The sequence below is a fragment of the Diorhabda carinulata genome, chromosome X, assembly GCF_026250575.1.
Source record: "Diorhabda carinulata isolate Delta chromosome X, icDioCari1.1, whole genome shotgun sequence".
NCBI lineage: Eukaryota > Metazoa > Arthropoda > Insecta > Coleoptera > Chrysomelidae > Diorhabda > Diorhabda carinulata.
The window spans coordinates 10608898-10623221 of record NC_079472.1 but is presented as its reverse complement, the minus strand read 5'-3'; the positions used below and the strand labels follow the sequence as shown (position 1 = coordinate 10623221).

Genomic DNA, 14324 nt, shown 5'->3' with positions numbered 1-14324 from the left:
TGACGTTCGTGCTGTATCCTGATATTTCTATGCCTAGATATTTAAATTTCATCTCTTGTTGTATAAATTTCATCATCTAGAATCAGTTTGCATCTGATGGGTGTTTTTGAGGTGGTCATGCATTTCGTTTTTGCTGCGGATATCTTCATTTTTAAACTTTTTGCACTTGTGTTGAATTTTTATAGTAATCTTTGTAGGTCATCTTCGTTTTCTGCAATCAGAACAACATCATCGGCATAGCATAGGATCTTGACGTCTTTGTTCCGTATTTTATACCCTTTCAGGTCACGAGTGATTTTTACCACTTTGTCAATTACAATATGGGGCTAAGAGAATCTCTTTGTCGAATACCATTGATATGGGATTTGCCTGTTGTATAGAAGGCGTACCATGTATACAGGGTCTTTCATGGGAACTGCATGTTTTTAATATAATCATAAAAAATTTATTTTTTACTTGAAAAAGTTTTATTGGTACATAAACATTTGTTAAATCATAGCATTTTTTACATACTCACGAAAAAATACATACCTTTAGGCTATGAAGTGGTCTCTCGTGAAGTTGATGTGGGTTTCTTTCTGCCCAATACTGACAGTTTCATTTGTTGACGAAGCCATTCAGACGAAAATGGGCTTCGTCACTTATTAACAATATAAAATTTTCATTTTCTAAAAAACGGTAAGCATTTGTCGCCAAAATTGTAATCGCTGCTGGGAATCTTGGTTTTTTAATGCTGCACGACGGCTTTCTTGTAAGGATGTACATTTAGATCTGTACTTGTGCTCATTGAAGTGCTGCTGAATGCCTCTGCATAGAGCAACGTGGGCTTCTGACAAAGGCTTCCCTTACTCGTTCAATGTTCTCCGGAGTGCTAGCAGTTCGTTGGGGACCCGGTGGTTTTTTCTTCAATATTGATCCATTTGTTCGAAGGTTGTTTACCCATCGCAATATTATGTTACGAGAAAAGACACTTGCATACGATGGATATTAAACTGACGGCGGAAATCTCCCTGAACAGCAGTTATGGATTCGTCATTTCGCACGAAACTGTCATAATGGCTCCATCTCGATGACTGAAATGTAAATTCTATGAACAAAGGAAACGTTAGACACCAGACACGTGCCTCTCCCACCATGAGCGCTCGTATACAACCCACTTCAAAAACATCCGGTTCCCGTGAATGACCCTGTATATATAACATTATAATTCATTATTTTTTTAATCAATTGAGTTTCAAGCTTCACTGAAATTTTATAAGAAAAAATTTAATTTCAGTCACCACCTTTTAAGGGTGATATTTTGGAAATAGATGGGCTGAGGAAATTTTGTTATGGGAAAGACCCATTTTAATTTCATATGAATTTTTCGCATGAATTTAGGAATACCCTGTACATTTCATTGCTCAGTGGTTCCCAAATAGACATCTTCTAATTCATCCGTATTTTTCCCTTAGAACTTATTTTTTACAATCTATAGATACTAATAGCCTTGAGCGCTAGATCTGCTAAAAATGATTGATACGGATCATTATTCATCGTTTAAGCTTCGCTTTTCATTTAAAGAGTCATAAAAATACTTTTGAAACCAAATTTTCGTTAAAAACAATGCTTAATGAACAAATGAAGCTGTGATGTGTGTTTATCACCAATTTTTCCCATCCCAAAGCATATTTTAACAATATTTTTTAAGAAATAAATTTGTTTTTCGAAAGTTTTTGAACGTATTGATAATTGGAACATTGTCGAATAATTTGTAAGATAAAACTAACCGTCGGCTCTAACGGTCCAATCTTTTTATGACGATGATTTTCCTTAATTAACCCTTAACCCTATTTCGACACGTCAGCATTCCAATTGGTAAAACTTGTTTCAATCAGGCAGTATCTATGGTGATGGGAGTGTATCTCATTCTGATGGCAACAATTGAATTAATTTCAAATTAATTTGGAGACAATCAACATCGTTTAATTAATTGTAGGTGATATTTCGGTTTTATAAAAGAGATTTATTTTTCGAAAAATACGAATTCCTCTCTATACGAGGGTTATCAGAGAAGTTTGAGTAAAAAATACTTTTATCTTCAAGGCGTGGTATTCTGCCTTGCAGGTCAGGTTCGGGATATTCTTCATAACCACTCTATCACTGATTTCTCTTACCACCACTGGCGACTTCGCTCCTTTTTCTTTTTGGTCTCTTAAGATCGAAGTTTTCTCAGCGACGAACCTGTTCGTTTATACCCAACAGTCTCCATGATAGCATAGTCTCCGTCTACTACTAGGTGATACACCATGCGGTACGGGCATACGAAAAATACGTGCTCCGCACTTTCGTTGCTACCTACACAGATTGGATACTGAGGCGAATCCTCATGTTTGAATCTGTGAAGGTATTTTCTGGAGAATCCGTATCCAGAGATCATCTGGGCTAGGTAGAAATTGACCTCGTCGTGTCGGGGACTAATTCAGGTGTTCACCTAAGGTATAAATCCATCTTCTCTTAGTCATAATATCTACCAACGACCTGTACTGTAGATCTTTTCTGCTGGCAAAAGGAAGATGTTTCCTCCGGCAATACACGAATAGGTATCATTCCAGAAATTTCACGTACTTCGTTCTCCGACAGATCTTCTTTTCTGGTTCTTGTTTCTATTTCTTCAATCTTCTCTTTGCTAGTGGATAGATTATCTATTAATTCATTGTTGTGGTCATTGGAATGAATTGTGTATCTTATGGAACAGTTCTTTATCACATCTTTGATAGGGGATGTTCTGGTTATGAATTGTTTAGTTAGTAACAAACCAGGCGGCTCTACTCAACATGCGCAGTGTTTTGGATTTGTTTCTTCGTAGTTGAAGGTCAATTGCAGCACCATAGTTCTATTCCATACGTCCAGTTTGGTATGAATGTAGTTTCGTAGATGAGCAATTTATTTTCGAGTCCTGGTTGAGACCATTTGTTGAGTAGCCAGTGCATATTTTTTAGTTTCAAATTTAACTGTTTTCTCTTGTTTTTCATCTAAATGCAACTCTTAAATACTTGACAATGGTTTTATCGGAATGAGAATGTTATTGATTAATATTTGCCGACAAGCAGATTTTTGCTATGAAGGTATCGTCTGGGCTTGGAACGTCTGCTGTGAATATCAGATACAGAAATGGGCCTAGAACGCTACCCTGAGGTACTCCAGATTCTATCGTATGGTAATTTGAGTAGGTATCTTCAACTTTGTCTTGATATAAAATTTTCAAATAAAGTAGAGTTGTTCCTTTAAATATAGTTTCAGTTTGTAGAGGTGACCATCATGCCAGACTTTGTCGAACGCCTATTGTATATCGAAAAATACTTTTTTTCTTCTAGGGTTGTTTTAATTATGTTAACTATCCTGTGGCATTGTTGAATTGTAGAGTGTTCGCATCTGAAACCGAATTGGTGCTGTGGTAAGAGTACGTTTATGGGAACAACTGTTTTGATTTTAAGTAGAATTAGTCTTCTTAGTATTTTGGACGTTATTATGTTTTTCTTGGTAGTTTCTGTAGTAGTTCCCCTGTTATTAGATCATACCCAGAATCTTTCTTGGGATTTAGAAGTTTTATTTGTTGTCGAACTTCTTACGGGGTAAATGCCATTAAAGGTAGAAATAATTGGCATGGTGCTTCAAGATAATTTCTTATATTTACATCGTTATTATTATTTTGAGATGAGGATACATTTGAAAGGTGTTCTGCAAAAACTGTGGCTTTTTCTAAGTTTGTGCGAGCCCAAATCTGATTTTAGTGAAGGAGTTGGTTACTGTTGGTCGTTTAAGTTTTTTTTGTAGCTTTCCAAGCTTCACGAGAAAGGTTCGAAGCATGAGTATGGAAGGATTCATTCTTTGCTCTATTTAGTTTGTGATTTATTCTGTTGTAATATATTTTGCTTAAGAAATTCGATAATTCGATCAAAATACCTAATCATCCTGATTAGATTCGTCAGGATTCATGAATTCCTTTTTGTATCCTTACTGGGCAAATTGATTATGTGTTTGGGTTCTTTGTTATATCGAAAACTTTTCAAATAACCCTCATATATATTTAATTTCGTTCTGTGAAAAGCGTCGAATATGTTTAATAATTTGTTTATCTACTTAACTTGTTTTTTCACTATTTTTTCTTTCCTATCGAATTACAAATTCGAAATTTTTTTTCATATGCAACTTAAAAAATTAACAAAAAACGTATGGTTTAATCTATAAAATAAATAAAAATAATTACAACATACATGGAAACAGCTTTCGCGCTTCGTGTAGAATCGCTATTATTCGTTAGATTTCGTATCGGTTCCAAGCTTGCAGGAGCTTTCATTGTGAATCAGCTAGTTCACCGATTGCTGTGGGGGAAAGTGGAAAGCGTACGTTACATTCTCTGACATCGGTTCCGAATTCTCAAAATCGGATAATTTCAGTGCTTGTCAAATGGAGAATGGCTCAATAGGCATCGAAACGCTTAAAATTGATAATAAAACATGTCCTGAAAATCGGGTTCATCCTTTATAAACTCTTTAAACTCTTTTTAGTGTTTTTTCGGATTGTGATTGTGTATATATAATGGAAACGGTTTCGCTTTTATAAAAAGTTTTACGATGTCAAACAAATTTTCGGATTGCGTTGTTGTTTTCGCTCTGTTTTTATTTATATTTCATTATGTGTCACTCAGTCCTTCTCCAGCTAAACGCAGTAAGTCTAATTATTAACCAGCATGTACAACTTATAGAAAAAAAAACATTATTATACCTTGTTAAGTTGCTACAATTGAATATTAAATTATAAAATATAAATAGACGAGTAAAGTGTACCGGCTGTAAGGAAGTTTGGTTTAAACAGGGTACCAGACGTGAACGCAGCCTTTTATATATATATAAAAAACATTTCAACTCCAAAGTAGCTTTATAAATAATCATGGTAGTCAGAATAGTTTGAGCTAGAGTCATCATTTGATTGGATTGTGGCAATTTGTGAAGAGGGTGATACCACATACTGATCTTCTTCTTTGATAACATGTTCAACACAGTTTTTTTAAAGCTCTTGGGGGTCTGCTGCTAGAACTTTCTTTACGAATTCTACAATCTTTTTACTCAGTCCTGGAGACTGATTCATGACAATCTACTACCTTTTGCTGTATTACTTCTAATGTTGCAACTCTGTTCTCCTTGTATACACTATAAATTGTCCTATGTATAAAATCTTTAGTAGATTTGTCAACTGTTACATGTTTTCCGGTTCTTTGAATGATCCACACCAACCCCTTCCGTGACTACTCGACAAATGGAAATTTCATTTACTCTAGTTAATTCAGTATTTCTTATTTTGATTACTGAACATTTTTCTTTTTCAAACATTCGAGTTAAAATAACTTGCTGGGTTTATTTATCTAAATATTTATTACTAAATTCATACCTGTCTTAATTCTTTACTACACCGTGCAATTTCCCTGTTTCAATTCCCCCATGGTCTAAAGAGCGCCATGTTTCTATTTATTTCAAGAAATTTATGAAATAAATGAATGTTACTAAACGACACCACTGCTTATCACAGACTATCTGGCAGAAATTTTGTACATACGCTCTCCGACAGCTTCGGCCAATAGAAATGTATTTATATGTTTACGATTCGATGTTTTCATTGGTTCAGTGGAGATGATGAGTCCACGTGGACTGACAGTTTGTTAGATGTTTACCGAATTTTATACGAGGAGTGAATATTATTTTCCATTTCTTACTTTGGTATGAATGACATGCGTGTTTATGAAATATTGATTGTTCATCGCATAACTGTCTTCTACAATTGATATTGGAAGAGCTCGCGCCTCTTAACAAACATGTTGAAGAACGCCATGACTCAATGAAAGCAGATGAGTTCACAATAGTGTAAAAATTTCATACTTGCCATCAAACGAACTAAAATTGAAAAAAAAAGCGTCAATAGTGTTGTTGCGTAATTAAGATGTATCAGAAGGACTATGCAATGGTGGATTCACATAATAAAGCCGAAACTTGTTACTGGTGAGCAATCCGGCGAAGAACATCTACTTATGATAATCTTTGACTCATTAAAACGATCCCATTAGATCAGCATTTGTCATGACTGTCCATTAAAATCCCAAAGGTAAACTTCCGAAAGGGTTGACTTAAAGCCAAGTCCTGTCTTGATGCATGGCATGTTGTATATGACATTTTTAAGACTTAAGCGATCGACTACGTTAGAAGTTTATCTTCCAAATGAAAATTCTCGATATATTATTCAAACTACTATCTGAAGGCTAAAGGCGGCTCATGCCCAATGGTTAACAATCCGTAATATTTCCAGGGACAACCTGTACAATCTAAAGAAACCATAAAATTCATGGTTTAGAAGAAATCGTTCGCCATAAAGAGACATTCAGAAAAAAAAATATCATGAATTGTAATTATTTATTGAAAATATTTACATAAGAAAAATTTTGTTGGTCAGCTTAAAACTTATCACATAAAAACAAAAAAAAATATAATTAATGTTAGAAATGGACACATTGCACTTCTACACACCGAGGGTCTACGGAGGATATTTCTTTGAACTTAGTATTTCAAGATTCTACTTTATAGCGTCATATAATCATCCATTAAATTAAATTCGAATATATAATTTAGAAAATATACTTAAACATAAATTTCGGAACTTTGGAGGCCTATAACTCAGAAACGAGGGGTCGTATGAGAATTATCACACAGAGTATTATCACGTCATCTATTTACTCCCGAATTTTTAGCATCAAGTCCCGGAACACCCTGTAGTATGGAAGGAAGTATTATATTAAGAACCGATTTCAAAACTAGAACTAATTGCATTCATGACTTTCAATTTAAATAACCAGTTCATATTTTTCTATTATACATCGGCAAGATGGAAAATTATTATTTATATTTCATCAGTATGTAATTTGTATTTAAATATGATTTCTAAATAAAATTAAAGAAAAAAAACCTTTTTAAAACCAAGCTTCTATGATTTGTTAATAAAATGAACTAAAAATTTAAAAATAAACTAACTCGAGAGGGAGAGATTCGTTGGAGAGAATTTGGTAAAATAAGGAAAATTTTAATAGGAGAAGAGTTTCTTGTAGTAGGCCCTGATATAGGAATTGCTCCTTTGCAGAGCCAACTAACTCTAATAACAAATATAACACTTTTTGAGTTCATGATTATATATTTTAACATTAAAACTTGACACCTTAATTATTATTGACTCTTTCCGTTTGAATCCCAGTTCCAATTTCATGAATAAAAGCGTGTTACATTGTGATAGCTAGAGGAAATTTTGATGGTATGATAAAGAATATCCAGCACCTTCTTTTTTCTCTTGGTATCACACGGTTATATTTGTGAAATTTAGACTATAATAAGAACTAGAAGAATCAATAATTAAGGTGTAACTTTCAGTGTTGAAAACGTGTAGTTATGAATTTAAAAAGTGTTATATTTCTTATTAGAGTTAGTTGGCTCTGTAGAGGAGCAATCACTGTATCAGGGTTCACTCCAACAAGCCCTCCTGTCTATTAAAATGTTCCTTTTTCTACTATTTCGTTAATAAATCATAAAAGTTTGTTTTTTTCTTTAATTTTATTCTTAACTTTATAGTATCTTTAACTCGAGATTCACTATTTTTTCTAATAGTTGCCGCTTGTGGACATCGCTTTCATTAGCAATCTTCACCTTTCGTTTAAATTTCGCCTTTTGTTTTCATGCTACTTCCACGGTTCATTCCCCCAGATGCCCATTGTAGACGGACAACAGGGTTCACCCTGGTACCGTGAAGCTCAACGTGAGCGATATGAAATATTTATACACCCTCATTCCATTCAGCCCTCGGAATGTGCTCACATTTGCATTGGGTCATCTATCTAATCAAAATTTGCTGGAGTTGTATAAACACGCCAACCAAGATCCTCTTCAAACTCGATGGGGTTGCGTCGTTTATTCAATTATGATGTTTCGGCCATCTTCGTCATAATAAGTCCCTGGTTACCATCCAGTAACAAAATACTCATCAAGACTAATCAATTGAGCTCAAACTCGATGGAGTTGTGTCGTTTATTCAATTATGGTGTTTCTATGGCCATCTTCTTCTTAATAAGACCTAGTTTACCATCCAGTAACAAAATACTCGTCAAGACTAATCATTTGAGCTCAAACTCCATGAAGTTACGTTTTTTTTATTTAATTACGGAGTTCTATGGCCATTTTATTCATAATAAGACCTTGGTTACCATCCAGTAACAAAATACTCGTCAAGACTTATCAATTGAGCTCAAACTCGATGGGGTTGCGTCGTTCATTTGATTACACACAGCGGGACAGGTGAAACTAAGTGAAAACTTGGAAAAACAGAAAATACCGAATAAAGCTTCTTTATGTGTAGCAACATCATTTCTAACTAATTCACAATAGGGTTAATTATCAAATTTATTAATAATTTTTCTTTTCGTATTATAAAGTATGATAAAAGAGAAAAAACATTAGATCTTTTATAACTGGATATTTTCTATCTTTTATTCGATTCACGTGAGCAATTTTCTTTCGAGATATATCTCAGGTACGGGTTTTTTTTGAGATTATAATTAGCAATGAAAAATAATTTTGATTTACCATAATGTGAGTCCGCATTAAATTAATTTTTTAATGGGAAATTCCATTTTCGTAGTATGATACTGTGGTAATTCATCAAGGGAGACATAAACTCCATGCAAAAGTTCTACAACATTCCGTAGAAATGGAATGAATTATGAAAACGGGTTCGTAGTCTTTTCCTAAGCGAGCTCATTTGGGAATAAGTCGTAAATCACTTGGTATGTGCAGAGTTGTTGTCGGCCTAATGACTATATCTAGGTCTATTTTATTTTTGTTTATCCTCTTCTTCAAAATTTATTTAATTTTTGATATATTCTCAAGAAATCAGTAACAGAACTCATATTAGAATAGGGGTGGAAAACATTCTTTGAATCGGTTTAATTTTAGTGGAAAAAAAATGATGATTTCAACTCATTAATCACCAATTCAGGTGATATTTTAAATTAGTTTCTACTCTTATCAAAATTAACTTTGCAATTAACAATAACCCGATCTCAAAACTACGAATTTAAAAAAAAATAGTTCAATGTAAACTTTTTTCGAAATTTACGTTACGAACAACGGAATATAAATTTCCACAATATCTTCCTAAAATTCTTCAGTAGATATGAAGATATAACCTCATTTTAGGATCACAGGATGGAAATTTGTCAAACCCCCTATTGGGTCTTCCATAGACGTTTGGGACCATTTTGGGAAACACCGATGTAGAAAAATCTACTATCTAAGACAATAGTAAACTCAAATCGTTTTATTAGGGATTAAGAAAATAGACTTATACAATGAAAACTAACGACGTAGCAGCTTCATTAACATTTTATCCGGATGGAAATTGTAGATCAAAAAGTATTCATAAGTGGCGAGAGGTGGCGTTATGAAGTTGTAGTGTACTTTAGATTTTTCTGATTTAATTATATCTTATTATAGAGATGTAGTAATTCTTTCCCTCATTGCTTTAAATTTATAAAACCGATATTTTTCATTATAGAATTTGGAGATACGAGGTGTGTTTATTAAATAACGAGACTGATTATATGAAACATTTTATTTTAATAATAAACATTTGGACAAAATTAACGCATAACTTTAATAAATCTAAATATTTGCAATATAAACAAAAAATAATAATAATTTACATTAAAATAATAATAAACACCTTTAAATTAGTCGAATATTACTTTAACATAACCTCAATTTGTCCAAAAAAGTTTGTGTTTGCTGGAAATGCATAAATGAGCTATCATACCTCTAAATTGGAAAAAAAATCAGTAAAAACGAATAAACCCATATCCTAATACCTCCTAGGCCCTCCTCTACTACTTATTTATGCAATAATGCACCGCGGCATGCTTGATATCAAATGTTCAACAAAAGGTTGCAGTATATTCTCCCATTCTTCAATAGCGACCTCTATGAGTTGGTTGTGATTAGAAACAGGGGGACTACGACTTCGATTCCTCTTTTTGAGATAGTCCAACAGATGTTTTATAGGCTTCGAAGCCGGACTGTTGAGTGGCTACGTGTGGACAAGCGTTGTCCTGCATGAATATAAAAAATTAGGCCCAACAAACGGAGCAAAAGGCTTCACATGTTCGACAATTATGTTGTCTAAATAATATTGGGCATTCATAGACCTCGTACTTATAAGGAGCAATTCCGTACGAGCATCGAAGCAAATTCCTCCCCAAAACATTTAAGAGCCACCACTAAAAGGCATTTTAGGAGAGATATACAGATGGCACCCCTTTATTCTTTTCTTGCAAAATTTGATCTCTGAACTTAGTGTTCTCTGGAAAGCAAGGGTTTTTTAACTGGTCTTCTGTTTCTTAAACCTGCTTCATGTAAACGTCTTCCAACCGTCCGAGAAGAAATATCGATATTTCTAGCATCTCTTTCATTTTTTAGAAGATTGTTGGTGACTCACCTGTTTCTGTTTTCGTCTTTGTCTTCGATAGTACGAACTTGTTTCATTATGTAGCCTCACTATACGATTGATTCTGGAATGATGTCTTCCTAACAAACCAGCAGCATATCGTAATAACCTTCATTCAGGAGAATTGATGCTCGCACTGTCACCTCCATTGACAAATTTCTTTGCCGGCTCATTTTTATACTTGATATACACCCAAATGAACTTCCAAACATGCATTGAGCATGTAGAAATTGTATAATAATAGATAACTGCTTCTTCCAGAAATATCTAGAATATATTTCATGGCTATTCGATAATAGATGGAGTGTTCACATCAAGGTATATATGCGGCGCTGACAAATGGCGTGCGGCTGTTTACCCGTCAAAATATTGTGAAATATCTATCACAGTCTTGAATGGCTATGAATAGAATTCAAAATTTTTCTATATAGATCATCAGCATCATCAGCCAACTAAAATCTATTAGATCCAATGGCTCCAGAACAATTTTTATCCAAACTGTCTATTATAGTTGATACAAAGAATATTCTAGATTAACATTCATAGTGTGAACAAAAATTAGGATAATACATATTTCTTTTTTTACTTTTAACAAATAATTATGGGTAAATAACCAGTTAGAACTAAAACAAATAACCATACGAACAAGATTCTTTAGAAGTTCGCATAGAATACATCAGACTTTCCAGAAAGTATTGCTACTGATAAACATATCAAAAAGCAATTGGTGAGAAATTTTCATGGATAAAATTGTTTCAATTAAATTCGAAGCAGCAGGAACAGCACTTTTTAAAAAAATGTTAACACAGTTTTAGTCTGAAACGAGGTTTAATACGAATTACTGTCAAAACAATTTTATGCGATACTATAGTTAACTTAAACAACAACTGTCCCTGTCAAACAATGTCCATGGCCTAATTGTCGCACAGTTATGAATAAATGAAGGATATTGAGGAGTTTATATGTATTTATTGATTATAACCTTCAATGTATACTTCTCTACTATTCTTACATCGTTCCAAGCGAATATTTCATTATCCAAAACAATTCAGGACTTTTTTTCTGTTAGTTCCTTCAGGAAGAGAGCCGTTTTTTTCACACCTAACAGGTCTTTTTTCTTTTATTGAAGATTTGATACGTCGGACGTTATTACCTCTTCTAATAACTCTTTGCCAATTGCTATAGATTCACGAATACTTGGTTAAATCGAACAAGATTTGTCATCCAAAAACATGAGGACGCGACAAGAATTCATTGCCTTACACTTATTTTAATAAGTTTCAGTTACAGTTTTGTGAAATTTCATATTAAATTTCACAATAATCCGTTGCTCTGTTTTTATGTTCAAACAAAAACGAAGACAACGGCTATACTGGTTTGCCTACAGACCCGGTAGACATCGTATTCGAAAGAGTAGGCTTCAGGCTAAACAGCTGACAGTCGTTAACCTTTGGTGTATGCGTAGTTTTGGTAGGATGAAAATTTCAATTTCAATTCCAATTTCTAATAATTCTAAGCAAATATTCCTTCGTAAAACGAATTGTTGTTTCAAAAAAGTGAAAAGAAAACATGTTTCTAATAAATTTTCCAAATTATTACTCATTCTAATAGTTTATTTCAATTTCATTCATATTAATTTATTACCTGCTGTTGTTCTTTTTTTCGTATTTCTGGTGCAACTTGTTTAGATGAAAAACGCGCTTTGTTCGAATTTAACGTTAAGTGTTGCGTAAATTCTAATTTCCGTGAAACATGCAAGAATTTACAAATTCGGCTGTCAAGCTCAGTTGCGAATTAAGTGATATACGACGTCATTAGCATTTCTGCAATTCACGAGCCCCCATTAAACAAAATCTTTTTTACACCTACGCACTACATTCGTTATATATTATTTATATTCGATTAGATTTAGTGTACTCTTCGTTCGCACTGTACGTCTTAACGTGTTAATTATTTTTTTGTAAGTTTTCCGATTAGCTGCTTGCGCTCTCTATTACTCCAGCACTATGAAATGACCTTTTTGTTCGAAGTTTCTTAGCCTTCCTGCAAACTGCAACATCAACAAACTTTTAATTTAGGAATTTCTAGTGATTTACGCCCTACATAAATCCTACACCAACAAAAAGTTTTTAATTATCATTTTAGTTTTACGTCGATAAAAACTATAGTAGCTCTCTGGGTAAAAGTAAACATTTTTAGTTAAAATGACGCGATCAGAGAAGCCAGCATCCTCTGAAAGAATGAACGATAGCACGCTCGGCCTGTTTCTTATTAATATTCAATCCCTAAGACACAAAACAAATCTTTTAATAGAGAAGCTTAATTTTCCAGAAATTGTTGCCATCACTGAACACTGGTTAAATAATAATGAGCCTGCTCTTGTCAAAAACTATACCACAGTAGCCAGATTTAATAGAACTAATTTATCTCATGGAGGTACTATGATCATGTCTACAAACAACGACTTTTCCGAAATAACATATTTCAATGATATAATATGCTAGAAAGTATTATAGACATTATTTGTATTTACAAAACACCTGACGCTGACTAGCATAATTTCTGTCACAAACTACTGACTCTACTGGATTTCTCACCTCTAAAAAGCAAACTAATTCTATGTGGCGATCTCAGTATTGATTATTCCAGTGTGTGTGCTAATGAAGAATGTCTTCAGTCAGTTTTGGATTCTTTTGGTATGGTCATGCATATAACGGCACCAACCAGAATAACTATGACCAGTTCTAGTACTATAGACTATGTCGTATCATCATATGATCCAGAATCCACCGACTGTACTGTCCTTAACTCAGGTCTCTCCGATCATGAAGCAGTGTTAACAGAATTTTTGGTAAAATTCAATAGTAAAAATGCTTCTCGTAAATTATGCCGCATCTTTTCGGAAAAAAGTTTTCAAATCTTCAAACACCGTTGTCAAACAACTGACTGAAACATGCTATCTGGTGATATGGACTTCAAATTTTCTAGAATTATAAAAATACTAACTAAAATGGCATCTTATCCCTACAGGAGTATTAAATACAAGCAAAATAAATCCTGGTTCACTAAATATTTATGTATATCTGCACAGAACATCTTTATCTTACTTAAAGAAATTCTAGGTCTTCTTCAAAAATTAAGTGAAAATATACAAAAAAATTCATCATAAGATAATAAAAGCTGCCAAAGAGAGTCAATATAATAGGAGATTCGCCAATTCTCGTAATGTTTCTAAAGAAACATGGTTCATTGTGAGTGATCTCATCTCTATTTCACCTGATAATTTCAATGATTACTCCTTCTTATGATCCTCTTTCATATCCACCTGATGCTAATGCTAACTTACACAGTTTCTTATTTGTGCCCTTAGTTTTAGCAGAGCTTTGCAGTACAATTAATGACATCAAAAGTAAATACTCATCTGGAACTGATCGAAAAATGCTTTCGAATCACCTTACCTCTTATGCCCTTTTTGAATCTCATCTCTGATCTAGGGTACATGTGGTGCGACTCAATTTGAGCGAATCTTAAAACTACAAACGAGAGCTGTTAGATATTTACTAAAAATTCTGACTCTTCCTTTCTTGTTTATCTTTGAATCCGTTAGCTTAATTCGTAAGCACGCTTCTCCTATTTCAGAAGGGACGTTGCACGGAACGCGAAGCACGACCTTTACCTACCTACTCCACGTTCAGAATTTGTTGAGGGCTCAATATTATACAATGCAAAAAAATGCACAATCACTTGTTAATTGT

At 33.6% G+C, this 14324-nt stretch overlaps 2 protein-coding genes across 2 annotated transcripts in view; one reads left to right on the top strand and one right to left on the bottom strand.

Annotated features, from left to right (window-relative positions):
* Positions 1 to 14324, bottom strand: part of LOC130902197 (aquaporin-11) — a 148736-nt gene that overhangs the window by 58328 nt on the left and 76084 nt on the right. The window lies entirely within an intron of this gene.
* LOC130902194 (uncharacterized) overlaps positions 4338 to 14324 on the top strand; it is a 214201-nt gene continuing 204214 nt past the window's right edge. Inside the window, exon 1 of the mRNA XM_057814096.1 lies at positions 4338 to 4710. Within this exon, the coding sequence (XP_057670079.1) occupies positions 4617 to 4710 (94 nt within the window). The 5' untranslated portion in view covers positions 4338 to 4616. The remainder of the gene's footprint in view (positions 4711 to 14324) is intronic.